Source organism: Dendrobates tinctorius, unplaced genomic scaffold, assembly GCF_039654945.1.
Source record: "Dendrobates tinctorius isolate UK_male_01 unplaced genomic scaffold, ASM3965494v1 ptg000239l, whole genome shotgun sequence".
Taxonomy (NCBI): Eukaryota; Metazoa; Chordata; class Amphibia; order Anura; family Dendrobatidae; genus Dendrobates; species Dendrobates tinctorius.
Window position 1 is genome coordinate 609,775 of NW_027361906.1, and position 19,403 is coordinate 629,177.

Below are 19,403 nucleotides of genomic sequence, written 5' to 3' on the forward strand. Positions count from 1 at the left end.
GGAGAGATGTGAAGCGTATGGCGGGTGCTGAGGAGAGATGTGAAGCGTATGGCGGGTGCTGAGGAGAGATGTGAAGCGTATGGCGGGTGCAGAGGAGGGATGTGTGGCGGGTGCTGAGGAGAGATGTGGAGCGTATGGCGGGTGCTGAGGAGAGATGTGGAGCGTATGGCGGGTGCTGAGGAGAGATGTGAAGCGTATGGCGGGTGCTGAGGAGAGATGTGAAGCGTATGGCGGGTGCAGGGGAGGGATGTGGAGCGTATGGCGGGATGCAGGGGAGAGATGTGGAGCGTGTGGTGGGGGCAGGGGAGAGGGGTGGAGCGTGTGGCGGGTGCAGAGGAGGGATGTGTGGCGGGTGCAGGGGAGGGATGTGTGGCGGGTGCAGGGGAGGGATGTGTGGCGGGTGCAGGGGAGGGATGTGTGGCGGGTGCAGGGGAGGGATGTGTGGCGGGTGCAGGGGAGGGATGTGTGGCGGGTGCAGGGGAGGGATGTGTGGCGGGTGCAGGGGAGGGATGTGGAGCGTGTGGCGGGTGCAGGGGAGGGATGTGGAGCGTGTGGCGGGTGCAGGGGAGGGATGTGGAGCGTGTGGCGGGTGCTGGGGAGAGATTTGGAGCGTATGGCGGGTGCTGAGGAGAGATGTGGAGCGTGTGGCGGGGGCAGGGGAGAGATGTGTGGCGGGGGCAGGGGAGGGATGTGGAGCGTGTGGCGGGGGCAGGGGAGGGATGTGGAGCGTGTGGCGGGGGCAGGGGAGGGATGTGTGGCGGGTGCAGGGGAGGGATGTGTGGCGGGTGCAGGGGAGGGATGTGTGGCGGGTGCAGGGGAGGGATGTGGAGCGTGTGGCGGGTGCTGGGGAGGGATGTGGAGCGTGTGGCGGGTGCTGGGGAGGGATGTGGAGCGTGTGGCGGGTGCAGGGGAGGGATGTGGAGCGTGTGGCGGGTGCAGGGGAGGGATGTGGAGCGTGTGGCGGGTGCAGGGGAGGGATGTGGAGCGTGTGGCGGGTGCAGGGGAGGGATGTGTGGCGGGTGCAGGGGAGGGATGTGTGGCGGGTGCAGGGGAGGGATGTGTGGCGGCTGCTGGGGAGGGATGTGGAGCGTGCGGCGGCTGCTGGGGAGGGATGTGGAGCGTGTGGCGGCTGCTGGGGAGGGATGTGTGGCGGCTGCTGGGGAGGGATGTGCGGCGGCTGCTGGGGAGGGGTGTGGAGCGTGCGGCGGGTGCAGGGGAGGGGTGTGGAGCGTGCGGCAGGGGAGGGGTGTGGAGCGTGCGGCAGGGGAGGGGTGTGGAGCGTGCGGCGGGTGCTGGGGAGGGGTGTGGAGCGTGCGGCGGGTGCTGGGGAGGGGTGTGGAGCGTGCGGCGGGTGCTGGGGAGGGGTGCGGCGGGTGCAGGGGAGGGGTGTGGAGCGTGCGGCGGGTGCAGGGGAGGGGGTGTGGAGCGTGCGGCGGCTGCCGGGGAGGGGTGTGGAGCGTGCGGCGGGTGCAGGGGAGGGATGTGTGGCGGGTGCAGGGGAGGGATGTGTGGCGGGTGCAGGGGAGGGATGTGTGGCGGGTGCAGGGGAGGGATGTGGAGCGTGTGGCGGCTGCTGGGGAGGGATGTGGAGCGTATGGCGGGTGCTGAGGAGAGATGTGGAGCGTATGGCGGGTGCTGAGGAGAGATGTGAAGCGTATGGCGGGTGCTGAGGAGAGATGTGAAGCGTATGGCGGGTGCAGGGGAGGGATGTGGAGCGTATGGCGGGATGCAGGGGAGAGATGTGGAGCGTGTGGTGGGGGCAGGGGAGAGGGGTGGAGCGTGTGGCGGGTGCAGAGGAGGGATGTGTGGCGGGTGCAGGGGAGGGATGTGTGGCGGGTGCAGGGGAGGGATGTGTGGCGGGTGCAGGGGAGGGATGTGTGGCGGGTGCAGGGGAGGGATGTGTGGCGGGTGCAGGGGAGGGATGTGTGGCGGGTGCAGGGGAGGGATGTGTGGCGGGTGCAGGGGAGGGATGTGGAGCGTGTGGCGGGTGCAGGGGAGGGATGTGGAGCGTGTGGCGGGTGCTGGGGAGAGATTTGGAGCGTATGGCGGGTGCTGAGGAGAGATGTGGAGCGTGTGGCGGGGGCAGGGGAGAGATGTGTGGCGGGGGCAGGGGAGGGATGTGGAGCGTGTGGCGGGGGCAGGGGAGGGATGTGGAGCGTGTGGCGGGGGCAGGGGAGGGATGTGTGGCGGGTGCAGGGGAGGGATGTGTGGCGGGTGCAGGGGAGGGATGTGGAGCGTGTGGCGGGTGCAGGGGAGGGATGTGGAGCGTGTGGCGGGTGCTGGGGAGGGATGTGGAGCGTGTGGCGGGTGCTGGGGAGGGATGTGGAGCGTGTGGCGGGTGCAGGGGAGGGATGTGGAGCGTGTGGCGGGTGCAGGGGAGGGATGTGGAGCGTGTGGCGGGTGCAGGGGAGGGATGTGGAGCGTGTGGCGGGTGCAGGGGAGGGATGTGGAGCGTGTGGCGGGTGCAGGGGAGGGATGTGTGGCGGGTGCAGGGGAGGGATGTGTGGCGGCTGCTGGGGAGGGATGTGGAGCGTGCGGCGGCTGCTGGGGAGGGATGTGGAGCGTGTGGCGGCTGCTGGGGAGGGATGTGTGGCGGCTGCTGGGGAGGGATGTGCGGCGGGTGCAGGGGAGGGGTGTGGAGCGTGCGGCAGGGGAGGGGTGTGGAGCGTGCGGCAGGGGAGGGGTGTGGAGCGTGCGGCAGGGGAGGGGTGTGGAGCGTGCGGCAGGGGAGGGGTGTGGAGCGTGCGGCGGGTGCTGGGGAGGGGTGTGGAGCGTGCGGCGGGTGCTGGGGAGGGGTGTGGAGCGTGCGGCGGGTGCTGGGGAGGGGTGCGGCGGGTGCAGGGGAGGGGTGTGGAGCGTGCGGCGGGTGCAGGGGAGGGGGTGTGGAGCGTGCGGCGGCTGCCGGGGAGGGGTGTGGAGCGTGCGGCGGGTGCAGGGGAGGGATGTGTGGCGGGTGCAGGGGAGGGATGTGTGGCGGGTGCAGGGGAGGGATGTGTGGCGGGTGCAGGGGAGGGATGTGGAGCGTGTGGCGGCTGCTGGGGAGGGATGTGGAGCGTGTGGCGGGTGCTGGGGAGGGATGTGGAGCGTGTGGCGGGTGCAGGGGAGGGATGTGGAGCGTGTGGCGGGTGCAGGGGAGGGATGTGTGGCGGGTGCAGGGGAGGGATGTGGAGCGTGTGGCGGGTGCAGGGGAGGGATGTGTGGCGTGTGGCGGGTGCAGGGGAGGGATGTGTGGCGGGTGCAGGGGAGGGATGTGTGGCGGGTGCAGGGGAGGGATGTGGAGCGTGTGGCGGGTGCTGGGGAGGGGTGTGGAGCGTGTGGCGGGTGCTGGGGAGGGATGTGGAGCGTGCGGCGGGTGCTGGGGAGGGGTGTGGAGCGTGTGGCGGGTGCAGGGGAGGGGTGTGGAGCGTGTGGCGGGTGCAGGGGAGGGGTGTGGAGCGTGTGGCGGGTGCAGGGGAGGGATGTGGAGCGTGTGGCGGGTGCAGGGGAGGGATGTGGAGCGTGTGGCGGGTGCAGGGGAGGGATGTGGAGCGTGTGGCGGGTGCAGGGGAGGGATGTGGAGCGTGTGGCGGGTGCAGGGGAGGGATGTGGAGCGTGTGGCAGGTGCAGGGGAGGGATGTGTGGCGGGTGCAGGGGAGGGATGTGTGGCGGGTGCAGGGGAGGGATGTGTGGCGGGTGCAGGGGAGGGATGTGGAGCGTGTGGCGGGGGCAGGGGAGGGGTGTGGAGCGTGCGGCGGGTGCTGGGGAGAGGTGTGGAGCGTGCGGCGGGTGCTGGGGAGGGGTGTGGAGCGTGCGGCGGGTGCTGAGGAGGGGTGTGGAGCGTGCGGCGGGTGCTGGGGAGGGGTGTGGAGCGTGCGGCGGGTGCTGGGGAGGGGTGTGGAGCGTGCGGCGGGTGCTGGGGAGGGGTGTGGAGCGTGCGGCGGGTGCTGGGGAGGGGTGGGGAGGGGTGTGGAGCGTGCGGCGGGTGCAGGGTAGGGGTGTGGAGCGTGCGGCGGCTGCCGGGGAGGGGTGTGGAGCGTGCGGCGGCTGCTGCGTCTTTCTGGTCTGTATTTAGTGATGTGTATGTGTTATTAATGCAGGGTATATACCCATATCTGAGTATTCTAAGTCTCCATCTGTCAGTGAAGAAAAATATTCAGAACTGAGAGTCCTCAGTGGTTGATCCCTTTTAATGGCTAACTGAAAAGATGGTAACACATTGCAAGCTTTCGAGACTACTCAGGTCTCTTCATCAGGCATAGACTAATACAAAATCTGAAAGGTCACATATTTATGCACAAGACGGCACAGTCAGTGAGGAGCCAAATGCGTCATGAGAGCTTAGTAGACGCAATGTACCAAAGTTATTAATGCTTTAAATGCTTTTTTTTGTTTTTCCTCCGAATTCTAATCTGCGCCAAAGTTTCCAGTGCAGCGTTCTGGGATCTTCCACAACTTCTCTGGCGTCGCTGGAGGTGTTGGATGTTCCATTTTTTTATTTTTGCAACACTTCTGATAGACACAAGCTTTTGGAGCAGATTGCAATATATATATTATTTTATTTTCTCTTGCACAATAAATGTTTTTTTTCCCCTTCTATTTTTAATGCACTCAGGCCTCTTGCAGACTTCTGTTTCTGTGACTTTAATATTAATGACTTATTTTCAGGAGAGGTTGTTCTATTGGGTTCTCACACCCTCCCCAATCAGCTGTAAACCGAGTGCAGAACGGGATCAGCTCAGGCCCCTCTCACACTTTTGCTCTTCGCCACGTTCAGTGCTCCTGGCAGGGTTTAAGTCTGAAACCCCTGCAAAACTGGTCTTGGGCGTATGCTCCTACTGGATGGGGACACTTAGATGTAGTAGAGTCTTCTGAGTGTCCACCTCCAGTAGGCGCATGCATCCAAAATCTGTTCACGGCAGAGCGCACGTTTGCACCATTCTAGTTGGTGGCACATACGCCTGAATCCCATTTTGGGAGGGAAGGACGGGTTCTGACGTAAGCCTTGATGGGACCACTGAGTGGTGAATAATGAAATATAAAAGGGGCTTACAGTCTGTACGTGAATGTGATCTGAGCTGCAGGACTGTCATCGGGGGAGTGCTGCTGTACACCCGGCCGCCGCAGGAACTGTAAAAAGCTGACTCTGGGGTCGCAGGATCTTAGACCCCCACCAAATCCTAAGGACGTTATCGTTACAGAAATTCTTTACAGTTTGAAGCTGAAAGGTTTTTTTTTTTTTTTTTTTTTAATTTTTAAAGATGGTTTTATCTTGCTAATACGGGTTGACGGTGCAGGGGAGGGGGGGAGGTTTGACTTCTGTGGTTCTGATTTAGGCTATATTCAGACATCTGTACTCGGGCCACGATGCTTGGCCCCTCCACACGTCTCAACAACCTCGTGGCAGTGAGTGAAGCTGCCGTCCCATTAATAATCTTCTCTGAGCAGCAGCTGTCTCTGCTACCACCGTGCTGCCAAATGAAGGGGGGGCTGGGTGGTCGGTCGTTCTACAGCACCAAGCCTGAGGCTCACACACAGTGAATGGGCTCACATTGCAGCCTGCAGTGTACCGAGATGAGCAAGTCCCAAAAATATTCAAATGGTTGTGACTTTTTGCAATCCCCTTGTCACTGTATCGTTAGGGTTGCAATGCGTCCCCCATTCCCATGCATTATGCTGCAATGTGGCAGCTGGACCTGTGTAGCCCACCCTATATCAGTCCTGCAATATTTCCTTTCTAAAGCTTTTGTTGGGCGTTTCGTAAGTTAGACCAATAATATCTCTCTAGCCCTACAAACACTCTATTCTGATACTCGGTCATAACCTCAGCAGGAATACCCCAGCAATTGTATTTGGTATATTGTATCCATGCCATCTATATTGGTGGACCACCATTATTTGATCCCAAGGGTGGGACCCTCACTGATGAACTCTGGGCCCTCCTTACTGCAGTACCACTGTACTCCTGTAGATGTCACTGTGCCAGGTACCGGAGTGGAGGGGACGCAGCGCTATGTGCTTCTCAATCATAGAGAGCAATGTGCGGCTCTTCTCTGGCCTTAAAAATTATGTTCCCTCTTTTTTTTTATAAACCCGACAGTAGAAGAGGAGACCACAGCTTATACAGGGCTTTACTTTGTAACCATTGCTCTGCAGAGGAGCTACATACTCAAAATGGTAGGAGCTATTTCATCAGGACTTTGTGAACACTTGCTTTTTCTTTTATTTTCTATGCATTGAGGCAGCAAGAAATAAAAGATCTTGTTTTTTCTTTCAATAGAAGAAACAGAAATGGCATTAGAAGAAGAAGAAGAATATGGGATCGCTCTTCCAAGGACGCAGAAATCTATATGTAAGTGAAAAAGAAACAGCTCTTGGGAAATCTTGATACATCTAAATGCCAATCCCAATAACACTTATTATTTTTACTGAGCTTCAAATCATTTCCACCATCGATAGTTATCGAGTAAAATGTAAGTTGCCCGCAGTCACCACTAGAGGGAGCTCAGTGACTATTGTGTACATATAAAGCTCAATAATAAATCAGTGGGAGGTGAGCGCCCTCTGGTGCTGGCTGCTGGTAGACCAGGCTCTCAGTACCAGATAAATATATACATACTAGATGTGGGCCCGATGCTATCGCATCAGGAGGGCAGTGTGTGTGTAGGTGGGGTGTGTGTCCCACCACTGCCTGCCCACCCACCTCTGTGCAGTCACAGCCGGCAGGAAAGACAGTGGTTTGCGGCCTGTGCTGGAGATGGGGTGAGGCTCCACCAGAGGGCGCCCGCACCCCATCTCCAGCACAGGCCGCAAGCCGCGGTCTTTCGTGCCGGTTGTGACTGCACGAAGGTGGGTGGGCAGGCAGTGGCGGGATCCGGCACGTGTTGTCATGCGGCGGGGGGGTCCCGGCGGTGTCCTGCTGGTGGTACTGCGGAAGGGCCTGGTACCGCCAGCAGATAGCATATTGGAATACCCATCACTTGGGTATACCAATATGGCGGTCAGCGTGCTTCCGATGCGGCGCAGTGGATTGTGGGATTCGAGGACGTCCGGACAGAAGTGGATGACGGACAATTTTAGGTAATTATATAATAGATACATAAACATATACACAACTCTGGCAAAAATTGAGACCACTGCAAAATCTTCAGTTTGTCTGATTTTTCTCTTTATATTTTTGAGTAAAATGTAAATTGCTCTTTTACTCTATAAACTACTGACCACATGTCTCCGAATTTCCAAGCACTACATTTTGTATTTATTTTCAAAAATGAGAAATGGTCACAATAATAAAAGTGCAGACCTCAAATAATGCTAAGAAAACAAGTTCATAATCATTTAGAAACAACAATACTAATGTTTTAACTCAGGAAGAGTTCAGAAATCAATATTTTGTGGAATAAACTATGAATGTTAATCACAGCTTTCATGCGTCTTGGCTGCTTTCCACCAATCTATCACACTGCTTTTGGGTGACCTTATGCCACTCCTGGTACAAAAATGTAAGTTCTTCTTTGTTTGATGGCTTATGACTATCGATCTTGATTACATTCCAGAGGTTTTCAATGGGGCTCAGGTCTGGAGATTGGGCTGGCCATGACAGGGATTGGATGTGGTAGTCCTTCATCCACACATTGATTGACCTAGCTGTGTGGCATGGCGCATTGTCCTGCTGGAAAAACCAGTCCTCAGAGTTGGGGAATATTGCCTGAGCAGAAGGAATCAACTGTTTTTCCAGGATAACCTTGTATGCGGTTTCATACGTCCTTCACAGAAATTTTAAGGATGGAGGCAACATGACGATCACTGTATCCCCTCTGAAATGTAAAGTGCTGCGGAATATGTCGGCGCTATAAAAATAAAATTTATTATTATTATTATTCACAAAGATTAACCTGCCCAATTCCAGCCTTGCTGAAGCATCCGCAGATCATCACCGATCCTCCACCAAGACACTGGCTGGTTCGCCTCTCCAGGTCTCCTAACCATTAGAGGACCAGGTGTTGGGCAAAGCTAAAGATTAGACTCATCAGAGAAGATTACCTTACTCCAGTCCTCTGTGGTCCAATCCTTATGGTCTTTGGCAAACTTCAGCCTGGCTCTCCTTTGCTACTCATTGATGAAAGGCTTTTTTTTAGCTTTACATGACTTGAGCCCTGCCTCTAGGAGCCTGTTATGAACTGTTCTTGCCGTGCACTTCACCCCAGCTGCCATTTGCCATTCCTTTCGTTGGTCACTTGATGTCATCCTGCGGTTGCTGAGTGACATTTGAATAAGATGACGGTCATCGTGGTCAGTGGAGAGTCGTTTTCGTCCTCTGCCGGTCTGTAGCTTTGTTGTCCCCAATGTCTGCTGCTTGACCTTGTTGTAATGGACTGCCATCTTAGAAATTTTAAGGATGGAGGCAACATGACGATCACTGTATCCCTCTGTAGTAAAGCCAGAATTGAGCTCTTCTTTTCCTCACTCAAGACTTTTCTTTTCAACTCCTTTGGCATGGATAAAAGTTATTTTTTCCTTCCTATTACTTTTGGGATATTACTAGCACTTGTTTTGCCATCCAGCTTGTCCTATTGCAAGAGGATTGTGATCACCACAGCAGGGTTTTTTTTATACTTTCCTTCGTTAAATAAGATTTGGTCAGGTGATCACCTAATCAGAAGCACAGTAAGTAGAATGAGGTGTCCTCTGGTTGGAATTCAACTGATACTGGAATGGAATGGCTGTCAGACATGGAGAGAAGCGGATTTGTATAAACCTGTGCAGTGGTCTGTATATTTATTATGAATGTGTTTTTCATAGCAGGTGTTTAGGTGAGGGTATGTCCATATAATTCTTGAGTCCGCCAGGCCAGTAGCAGTTCCTTCTCTCGGTTCATAAAGGAAACTCTGGTCTCCGTATACACTAGTGATGTTTGTGGAGCAGCAGTGGAATAAACTTCAGCCATTATTGGGTCTTGTCCAGTTTATAATTAACCTGTTCATGGCTTTATCTTTCCCCCTGGGCACTTAAGCAGGAGCAAAACCACGGAAGAGCTACCGGGGGACAAGCGATCTGTGTCACCAGCTCATATGCAAAGCCATGCGTAAGAACGAGTGGGAGAAAGCGGCCGGGCTCCTCACCAGTTATCTCCAGATACTTTTGGATCGAGGCAAGCATGGACAGACAGTGACCCCAGAGGTGACTATTCTTACTGTACTCTTACCGATGTTCTCTGTGGTCAGCTAGTTTTGTCCGGGAGAGGCTGAGGGCAAAGTTCTTTATTGGGATATGTATGATTTCCGAATGTTGAATTTCCGGATGTCCATAATGTACAGAAGCTACAGGAACCTCGTTTAGTCCTTGTAATCTTGACGTTTCATCAGTAGCAAGAAAATATGGCAGCTGCTACTGCTGATGACGGCGCCTCTGCTGGTGAAATGTAGCATTACATGACGTCTATCCGGATGAAAGGGGGACATGTAGCATTTGGTTGTGCAGAAGCAACCATGAAAATACAAGAGAGCGTAAGGGGTTAAAGGATCAGAGTTATTGATTCCGGCCCTTACAGCAAGGCGACAGCAGAATAATACAGCCGGCGCTCGTAAGTGTCAACTGCGACGAACTGTAGTCAGATTAAATGCAGAATGTGGAAAAAGGGTTAACAGGTTTGTAATTTCATTAGCTCATTAACCCTTTGTGTTTTGAGGGAAGGACATATATATATAATTTTTTTGTTTTATAGATCATTTGGAGGATTGGAAGTGAGATCCTATTAAATCATCCCAAAAGCACACACAACGACATCAACATATTCCACGAAACCATGAAGAACCTCGGGTGTAAGAACTACCTGCGGGTGAGTGCGGCTCAGAGTGGGGTGTGTGTCCCGGGTGTGGAAGTGTTACCTCTGCTCTGTGCTTACAGGGATTGTGCCAGGATTGTCTGCATGTCCAGGAAAGGCCGGGCTACATGGCGACTCCAACCTCTGCCACAAATTATCAATGTCTCTTGAGGCTGCCTTGATTCACATTCCAGCATCCACTAAACAGTGGCAGTCGTCACATTGGTTGATTGGGCTGCTTTCATGTGACTTTCATTGCCGAATCATCAGACAGTTATAATCAGATGTCTAATAGTACTGAGCCGATGTCACAATACGTGCATGCATTACATTACTGATACTCAGCTACATCCTATATACTCGAGAGCTGCACTCACTATTCTGCTGCTGCAGTCACTGTGTACATACATTACATTACTGATCCTGTGTTACATCCTGTATTATACTCCAGAGCTGCACTCACTATTCTGCTGGTGCAGTCACTGTGTACATACATTACATTACTGATCCTGAGTTACATCCTGTATTATACCCCAGAGCTGCACTCACTATTCTGCTGGTGGGGTCTTTATGTACACGGATCCCTACTTGACACACCAGACATCTAACGTATACACGTATCTAACGTAGGACCTGTGCTGCCTCCTACTGGACACACACAGTATTGACCTCAGCCCGTTCCCTTTTCTTGCCCCTAATTGTGTGTAATTCTGTTTTTTTTGCCCTGGACGCTGCCGGGGAAGGTTGGACCGATAATGGAAGATAATGAATGATTTCTATGTTCTCACAGATTATATTGTTTGTCCAGGATACGCGCTCCTGAGATCCTGTATTTTCTGGCTGTGTAATGATTACACACCCTTCTCTTTGTGACTCTGCTGGCGCTCCCTGATTTCATGTGGTCTGCATGGATTTTTTTTTTTTTTAATTTAGCTTCTTTCTTCCTGACCCACTTTTTTCTTCTTCGCTATTTAGAAAAATCTTCTGGATCTACAGGTGCTTCTCACAAAATTAGAATATCATCAAAAAGTTAAATTATTCCAGTTCTTAAATACAAAAAGTGTCAAGTCAGCAGTCTTCCCCATGATTGTGGAGCTACTGAAACAGACTAAGGGACCTTTCTATACATTTAGGAAGCTTTTGCAGGTGTTTTTTGTTCATTATTCTAATTTACTGAGATAATGACTTTTGGGTTTTCATTGGCTGTAAGTCATAATCATCAACATTAACAGAAATAAACACGTGAAATAGATCACTCTGTGTGTAATGACGCTATGGAATATAGGAGCTTCATGTTTTGTGTTGAAGAACTGAAATTAACTTTTTGATGATATCCTAATTTTGTGAGAAGCTCCTGTATGTTCTGTTTAGATTTACCTTCCTCTTGGCTGATCTTATTGGAAAACAGCAAAAGAGCAAAAAGGTTTACCCGTATGTTAATGCACAATAAATATTGTGCATTAACATACCAGGCAGCCGCCCCCTCCATGTATTGGAGGCTGTGAGCTGTTTCATCGGTATTCTTGCACCTGTGTTGCCATCTTAATTATATGGGTCCACTGCATCCCGATAGTGCATTTGTCTGGAGGCCTGGACGGGTAAACCTTTTTGCTCTTTTGCTGTTTTCTATTATTGGAGGATTTTTAAGTCCTCTTTCTGTGCTATTTCACTGATCTTATTGGGCAAAGGGGTTTGTCATTTTGTCATTTTTAATAAATGTTTTGTGTTACATCCTAGTTACTATTCCTTATTTCATAAAAATATTTATTTAGTTTTCTGGTTCTTTGTCTACAGAAAATATGACTAACAATGCAAATAACATTCCTTAATATATATTTTGTAGCTGATCAGTCTGCTATAATACTGCTCCTATGTACAAGAATATAACTACTATAATACTGCTCCTATGTACAAGAGTATAACTACTATAATACTGCCCCTATGTACAAGAATATAACTACTATAATACTGCTTCTATATACAAGAATATAACTACTATAATACTGCCCCTATGTACAAGAATATAACTACTATAATACTGCCCCTATGTACAAGAATATAACTACTATAATACTGCCCCTATGTACAAGAATATAACTGCTATAATACTGCCCCTATGTACAAGAATATAACTACTATAATACTGCCCCTATGTACAAGAATATAACTACTATAATACTGCTTCTATATACAACAATATAACTACTATAATACTGCCCCTATGTACAAGAATATAACTACTATAATACTGCCCCTACGTACAAGAATATAACTACTATAATACTGCCCCTATGTACAAGAATATAACTACTATAATACTGCTCCTATGTACAAGAATATAACTACTATAATACTGCTCCTATGTACAAGAATATAACTACTATAATACTGCTTCTATATACAACAATATAACTACTATAATACTGCCCCTATGTACAAGAATATAACTACTATAATACTGCCCCTACGTACAAGAATATAACTACTATAATACTGCCCCTATGTACAAGAATGTACAGTCATGGCCAAAAGTTGAGAATGACACAAATATTATATTTTCACATGATCTGCTGCCCTCTGGTTTTTATGTGTGTTTGTCAGATGTTTTTATCACATACAGAAATATAATTGCAATCATATCATGAGTAACAAAAGGTTATATTGACAGTTAGGCCATGTGCACACGATGCAGATATGCAGCGTTTCCGCAGCGGATTTTACCGCGCAGAAACATTGCATATCCGCATTGTGATGTACAGTACCTTTAAAATGAATGAAAAAAAAAAAACGCTGTGCAGACGCTGCGGATTTTTCCGCGCGGTTTTCCTGCGGTACAAAATCCGCAGCATGTTACTTCTTTTGTGCGGTTTTCTATCTCCCCTGTCACCAAATCCGCAGGGGGAAGACCGCAATGGAAAACCGCACAAAAACCGCATGAAAACCGCGTGAAAAATGGAAGAAATCCGCAGGAAAAATGCAGGTCATTTGACCTGCGGTTTTCTTCCATTCTGCACGGAAAAATCCGCAGGGCTCAAAACCCCGTCTGCACTCAGCCTAAGAATGAGTTAATGCAGCAAGTCAATATTTGCAGTGTTGACCCTTCTTCTTCAGGACCGCAGCAATTCTCCCTGGCATGCTCTCAATCAACTTCTGGATCAAATCCTGACTGATAGCAGCCCATTCTTGCAAAATCAATGCTTTTATTTTGTCTGAATTTGAAGGTTTTTGTTTGTCCACCCATCTCTTGATGATTGACCACAAGTTCTCAATGGGATTAAGATCTGGGGAGTTTCCAGGCCATGGTCCCAAAATCTCTGTTTTGTTCCCTGAGCCATTTAGTTATCACCTTTGCTTTATGGCAAGGTGCTCCATCATGTTGAAAAAGGCATTGTTGATCGCCAAACTGCTCTTGGACGGTTGGGAGAAGTTGCTCTTGGAGGACATTCTGGTACCATTCTTTATTCATGGCTGTGTTTTTAGGCAAGACTGAGAGAGAGCCCATTCCCTTAGCTGAGAAGCAACCCCACACATGAATGGTTTCAGGATGCTTGACAGTTGGCATGAGACAAGACTGGTGGTAGCGCTCACCTGGTCTTCTCCGAATAAGCCGTTTTCCAGATGTCCCAAACAATCTAAAAGGGGATTCATCAGAGAAAATGACTTTACCCCAGTCCTCAGCAGTCCACTCCCTGTACCTCTTGCAGAATATCAGTCTGTCCTTGATGTTTTTCCTGGAGAGAAGTGGCTTCTTTGTTGCCCTGCTTGAGACCAGGCCTTGCTCCAAGAGTCTCCGCCTCACAGTGCGTGCAGATGCACTCACACCTGCCTGCTGCCATTCCTGAGCAAGCTCTGCACTGCTCGTAGCCCGATCCTGCAGCTGAAACACTTTTAACAGACGGTCCTGGCGCTTGCTGGTCTTTCTTGGGCGCCCTGGAGCCTTTTTGGAAACAAGGGAACCTCTCTCCTTGAAGTTCTTGATGATGCAATAGATTGTTGACTGAGGTGCAATCTTTCTAGCTGCGATACTCTTCCCTGTTAGGCCATTTTTGTGCAGTGCAATGATGACTGCACGTGTTTCTTTAGCGATAACCATGGTTAACAGAAGAGAAACAATGATGCCAAGCACCAGCCTCCTTTTAAAGTGTCCAGTGGTGTCATTCTTACTTAATCATGGCAGATTGATCTCCAGCCCTGTCCTCATCAACACCCACACCTGTGTTAATGGAGCAATCACTGAAACGATGTTAGCTGGTCCTTTTAAGGCAGGGCTGCAATGATGTTGAAATGTGTTTTGGGGGATAAAGTTCATTTTCTAGGCAAATATTGACTTTGCAAGTAATTGCTGTTAAGCTGATCACTCTTTATAACATTCTGGAGTATATGCAAATTGCCATTAGAAAAAATGAAGCAGTAGACTTTGTAAAAATTAATATTTGTGTCATTCTCTAAACTTTTGGCCATGACTGTAACTACTATAATACTGCCGCTATATACAAGAATATAACTACTATAATACTGCCCCCTATGTACAAGAATATAACTACTATAATACTGCCCCATATGTGCAAGAATATAACTACTATAATACTGCCCCATATGTGCAAGAATATAACTACTATAATACTGCCCCATATGTGCAAGAATATAACTACTATAATACTGCTCCTATGTACAAGAATATAACTACTTTAATACTGCCCCTATTTACAAGAATATAACTACTATAATACTGCTCCTATGTACAAGAATATAACTACTATAATACTGCCCCTATGTACAAGAATATAACTACTATAATACTGCCCCATATGTGCAAGAATATAACTACTATAATACTGCTCCTATGTACAGGAATATAACTACTATAATACTGCCCCTATGTACAAGAATATAACTACTATAATACTGTCCACTATGTACAGGAATATAACGGTCATACTGCTGTGATATTTGGTAACTGTCTGTTGGGTGCAGATCTCTCTGGAGCAGGTGTATCACTGCCTGTGTAGTGGTCAGATAGATGAAGCGCACAGGGTGCTGTCATTAGCTGAGAGCTGGAGGAGCGGTCGTCTTTCCTTGAAACAGAAACCCCTACAGAAGCTGATCCAAGCTTACCGAGCCGTCCTGAACTACCGCTCCTGGGTGGATAAAGGATCTGCAATGTCTCAGAACGGTAAAGTTTGGAAATAGTGACTCCTGTAGATGTTTCTCTGTTTTATGTACAGTTGATTTTTTTTTATTATTTCTTGATGTTTTTCTTTCTCGGATGTATACTTTTTTGTTTGACCTCTGGTACGATCTTTATATTTTTTCCGCCAGATCTGGACCATGCATCCCAGTCTTCCTCTTCTCACGCCATGGCCAGTTACTACAGACAAGCCACCACCTCGTTTCAGGAGATCCTTAAGTTTCCTGGAGTCTGGGATCCCTTCGTTCTCAGCTATGTGGATGTAAGCAATAATTGTGATATTTATTTGTCTCTTGTTAAATCTTGTGAAGTTCTTCTTGATTTTTTTTTTTTTTGTGTGCATGTTTTGGTTAGTGCACAGGATGGTTTTCTCTTTCTGTTCCCGTCACACAGTTAGGGTACCGTTACACCTAGTGACTCACCAGCGATATGACGCGGTCAGGATCGCTGGTGAATTGCTAGGTGGTCGCCAGTGAGCTGCCACTCAGGCAGATCTCACCAGCGACATCGCTGGGGACGGGGGTCGCTACTTACCTGTCAGACGCGGCGATCCTGCGTCCTCCCGCCCGGCTCCACGCGTCGCTTGTCGGCGCCACAGGAAGCCCAGCAGGAAGTGGACGACGAGGAATGGTCCAGCAGCTTCTCGCGCAATCAGCGATAACCAGCGGGGGAGCCGGTCGGAGGTAAGTATCACATGTAGCGATATCGCTAGCAATATCACTGCAACGTCACAAAATCGGTGACTTTACAGCGATATTGCTAGCGATATCGCAGTGTGTAACGGGGGCTTTAGAGTTAGAGGGGGTATCTCCAGCCCACGACCCTTCACAAAAAATGCAGGTGTGAATGGAGCTGAAGTTGTTCATGACCGCTGCTTCTCCGTTCAAAATACAGAGTTAAAAAAAAAAGCCGAGTACTACCACAGAAAGGACAACTTGTCTGAGTAATGTTCCCCTTGCTGCAAACACCAAAAAGATGGTCGGGTAAAAAAACAAAAAAAAAATCATTTATAGATAGGTGTGCACAAATAGGGAGCCGAGCTGATTTTTCTAGTGTGAAAACATAAAAATCACATGGTTGTGATATTTCACAATCATGTCTGAGAGCAGTTCTTTTCATCACCTTAGAAGAAGCCAGGAGGCGAAACTGTGATCCAGGGAGAAGCCAAGAGACGAGCCTCTGAGCCAGGGAAAAGCCAAGAGGTGAAACTGTGAGGCAGGGAGAAGCCAGGATGCGAAACTGAGAGCCAGGGAGAAGCCAAGAGATGAGCCTCTGAGGCGGGGGGAGCAGCCAAGAGGCGAGACTGAGAGCCAGGGGAGAAGCCAAGAGACGAGCCTCTGAGCCAGGGAAAAGCCAAGAGGCGAAACTGTGAGCCAGGGAGAAGCCAGGATGCGAAACTGTGAGCCAGGGAGAAGCCAAGAGGCGAAACTGAGAGCCAGGGAGAAGCCAAGAGACGAGCCTCTGAGGCGGGGGGAGCAGCCAAGAGGCGAGACTGAGAGCCAGGGAGAAGCCAAGAGACGAGCCTCTGAGCCAGGGAGAAGCCAAGAGACGAGCCTCTGAGCCAGGGAAAAGCCAAGAGGCGAAACTGTGAGCCAGGGAGAAGCCAGGATGCGAAACTGTGAGCCAGGGAGAAGCCAAGAGGCGAAACTGAGAGCCAGGGAGAAGCCAATAGACGAGCCTCTGAGCCAGGGAGAAGCCAAGAGGCGAAACTGTGAGGCGGGGGGAGCAGCCAAGAGGCGAGCCTCTGAGGCGGGGGGAGCAGCCAAGAGGCGAGCCTCTGAGGCGGGGGGAGCAGCCAAGAGGCGAGCCTCTGAGGCGGGGGGAGCAGCCAAGAGGCGAGCCTCTGAGGCGGGGGGAGCAGCGAGCCTCTGAGGCGGGGGGAGCAGCCAAGAGGTGAGCCTCTGAGGCGGGGGGAGCAGCGAGCCTCTGAGGCGGGGGGAGCAGCCAAGAGGTGAGCCTCTGAGGCGGGGGGAGCAGCGAGCCTCTGAGGCGGGGGGAGCAGCCAAGAGGCGAGCCTCTGAGGCGGGGGGAGCAGCCAAGAGGTGAGCCTCTGAGGCGGGGGGAGCAGCGAGCCTCTGAGGCGGGGGGAGCAGCCAAGAGGTGAGCCTCTGAGGCGGGGGGAGCAGCGAGCCTCTGAGCCAGACAGGCAGGTGACCTGGAGACTGTTCTAATTTTTTGATGGCGTTAGAGCTACTCTCAAACCCATTGTCACTTGGTCACCCTGTTTCTTCTGGATCTGACAGCACTCGCAAACACCGTGTTTGCCATATAGAGATTTTTACTTTTTTGTCTGCCCCACAGACATCTTCCCTGCTTTGATGAGGGCTCCGGCGCTGAGCCCGCATCAAAGCCGGGACATGTCAGCTGTTATGAACACCTGACATGTGCCCTCAATAGGCGCGAGCGGAATCTCCGTCCGCCCGCGCCTATTAACTAGTTAAATCCCGCTGTCAAAGCAGCGGGCATTTAAATAGCATTTCCGGCCGCCGGGCCGGAAATGACGTCATCGCTGACCCCCGTCACGTGATCGGGGGTCGGCGTCATGTTGCCTAGACAACCAGAGGTCTCTGAGACCTCTATGGTTGTTCCAGGCATATGGCTTTCAGCGCCACCCGGTGGTCGGTGCTGAAAGCACAGCAGTAAATCTGCTACATATGGGCGATCTGCTCATCGCCCATATGTAGCAGAGCCGATCAGGTTGCGCATGCTTCCAGCCTCCTATGGAGGCTATTGAAGCATGCCAAAAATAAAAAATAAAGTTTAAAAATAAAAAAAAAATAAAAAAACCTCAAAGTTCAAATAGCCTCCCTTTCGCCCCAATCAAAATAAAACAGTAAAAAAAAAAATCCCACATACACATATTAGGTATTGCCGCGTTCAGAATCGCCCGATCTATCAATAAAAAAAAAAAAAGCATTAACCCGATCGCTAAACGGCGTAGCGAGAAAAAAATTCAAAACGCCAGAATTACGTTTTTTGGTCGCCAAGACATTGCATTAAAATGCAATAACAGGCGATCAAAGAACGTATCTGCACAAAAGTGGTGTCATTAAAAACGTCAGCTTGGCACGGAAAAAATAAGCCCTCACCCGACCCCAGATCATGAAAAATGGAGACGCTACAGGTCTCGGAAAATTGCGCATTATTTTTTTTTTTTTTTTTTTTTAGCAAACTTTGGAATTTGTTTTCACCACTTAGATAAAAGAGGACATAGACATGTTTGGTGTCTATGAACTCGTAATGAACTGGAGAATCATAATGGCAGGGCAGATTTAGCATCTAGTGAACCTAACAAAAAAGCCAAGCAAAAAACAAGTGTGGGATTGCACTTTTTTGGCAATTTCACCGCACTTGGAATTTTTTTTCCCGTTTTCGAGTACACGACATGGTAAAACCAATGGTGTCATTTAAAAGTACAACTCGTCCCGCAAAAAATAAGCCCTCACATGGCCATATTGATGGAAAAATAAAGTTATGGCTCTGGAAAGACGGGGAGGGAAAAATGAAAATGCAAAACCAAAAATACCCCTGGTCGTTAAGGGGTTAACTAGGGGAAATAAAAAAATTTTTTTAATGTTTGTAAACTTTTTTTTTTTTTCCCAATTTCAGCTGAGTCGACTAAACAATAAAAAGTTACAAGTCTCAAAAATCCAACATTAACCAATTTTAAAAAATATAAAAAATTCCAATTTTTTTACTTTTTTTTTTAAAATATTTTTTAAAGTTTGGCATCGCCGTACTCATACCGATCAGAAATATCGTGATTCCTGGTCATTCTTAGCGGACAGTGAATGCCGAAGGAAAATTCTAATGTAACCGTTCCTTAGAAAGTTGTGACTTTTTTTTTTTTTTTTTTTTTCTCCTCCAATAATTACACTTTACGTTAAAAAAATTTATTTTTTTACTATTTTTTATTTTTTTTTTAAGCTCCTTGAATCTTCTGGGGAAAATCAGGAGGCGCAAAAAGTTTTGACAGAATACGCCAATGACTCCAAAAATCCGGCCAATCCTAATGCCCTGGTGTATCTGTATGAGTTCATGAAGAGGCACGCGGCTTTGAAGAAAAAGCGGATAGAAGTCCTGAGGGTGAGGATTGTTTACTATTCATGTATCGCCTACATATATCGAGGCGTTGTACAATACAGAGTTGGTTTTTGGAAGGTCTTGTGCAGGAGCTGAGACCACTGGATGTATCCACTTGATACGGCATTTACTTACATAGCATGGCACATCCACCTACGGAGCGCTAAGGGACAGTCGCACAGCCATCCAAGTCTGCAGCGCTATCCCCTGTGCAGAGCAGTCAATAGAGAGATTTCTGCCTACTTGTAAGAAGAGGAGCAGAGCGTCTACCGTAGCACAGCAGTGTAGCTGAGAAGACTCCCAGCAGGAGAAGGGACTCCGGTGTCAGCTGCC

At 49.8% G+C, this 19,403-nt stretch overlaps 1 protein-coding gene across 3 annotated transcripts in view; it reads left to right on the plus strand.

Annotated features, from left to right (window-relative positions):
- The window catches only part of TAF1A (TATA-box binding protein associated factor, RNA polymerase I subunit A), a 47,256-nt gene that overhangs the window by 7,157 nt on the left and 20,696 nt on the right, over nt 1-19,403 (plus strand). For 2 of the 3 annotated variants that reach the window (XM_073556779.1, XM_073556778.1), the window contains exons 2-7: nt 6,257-6,328; nt 8,990-9,156; nt 9,701-9,814; nt 14,774-14,972; nt 15,119-15,249; nt 18,915-19,073. In XM_073556779.1, the coding sequence (XP_073412880.1) occupies nt 6,268-6,328; nt 8,990-9,156; nt 9,701-9,814; nt 14,774-14,972; nt 15,119-15,249; nt 18,915-19,073 (831 nt within the window). In that variant the 5' untranslated portion in view covers nt 6,257-6,267. The remainder of the gene's footprint in view (nt 1-6,256; nt 6,329-8,989; nt 9,157-9,700; nt 9,815-14,773; nt 14,973-15,118; nt 15,250-18,914; nt 19,074-19,403) is intronic. The other variant, XM_073556780.1, reaches the window with a different exon arrangement.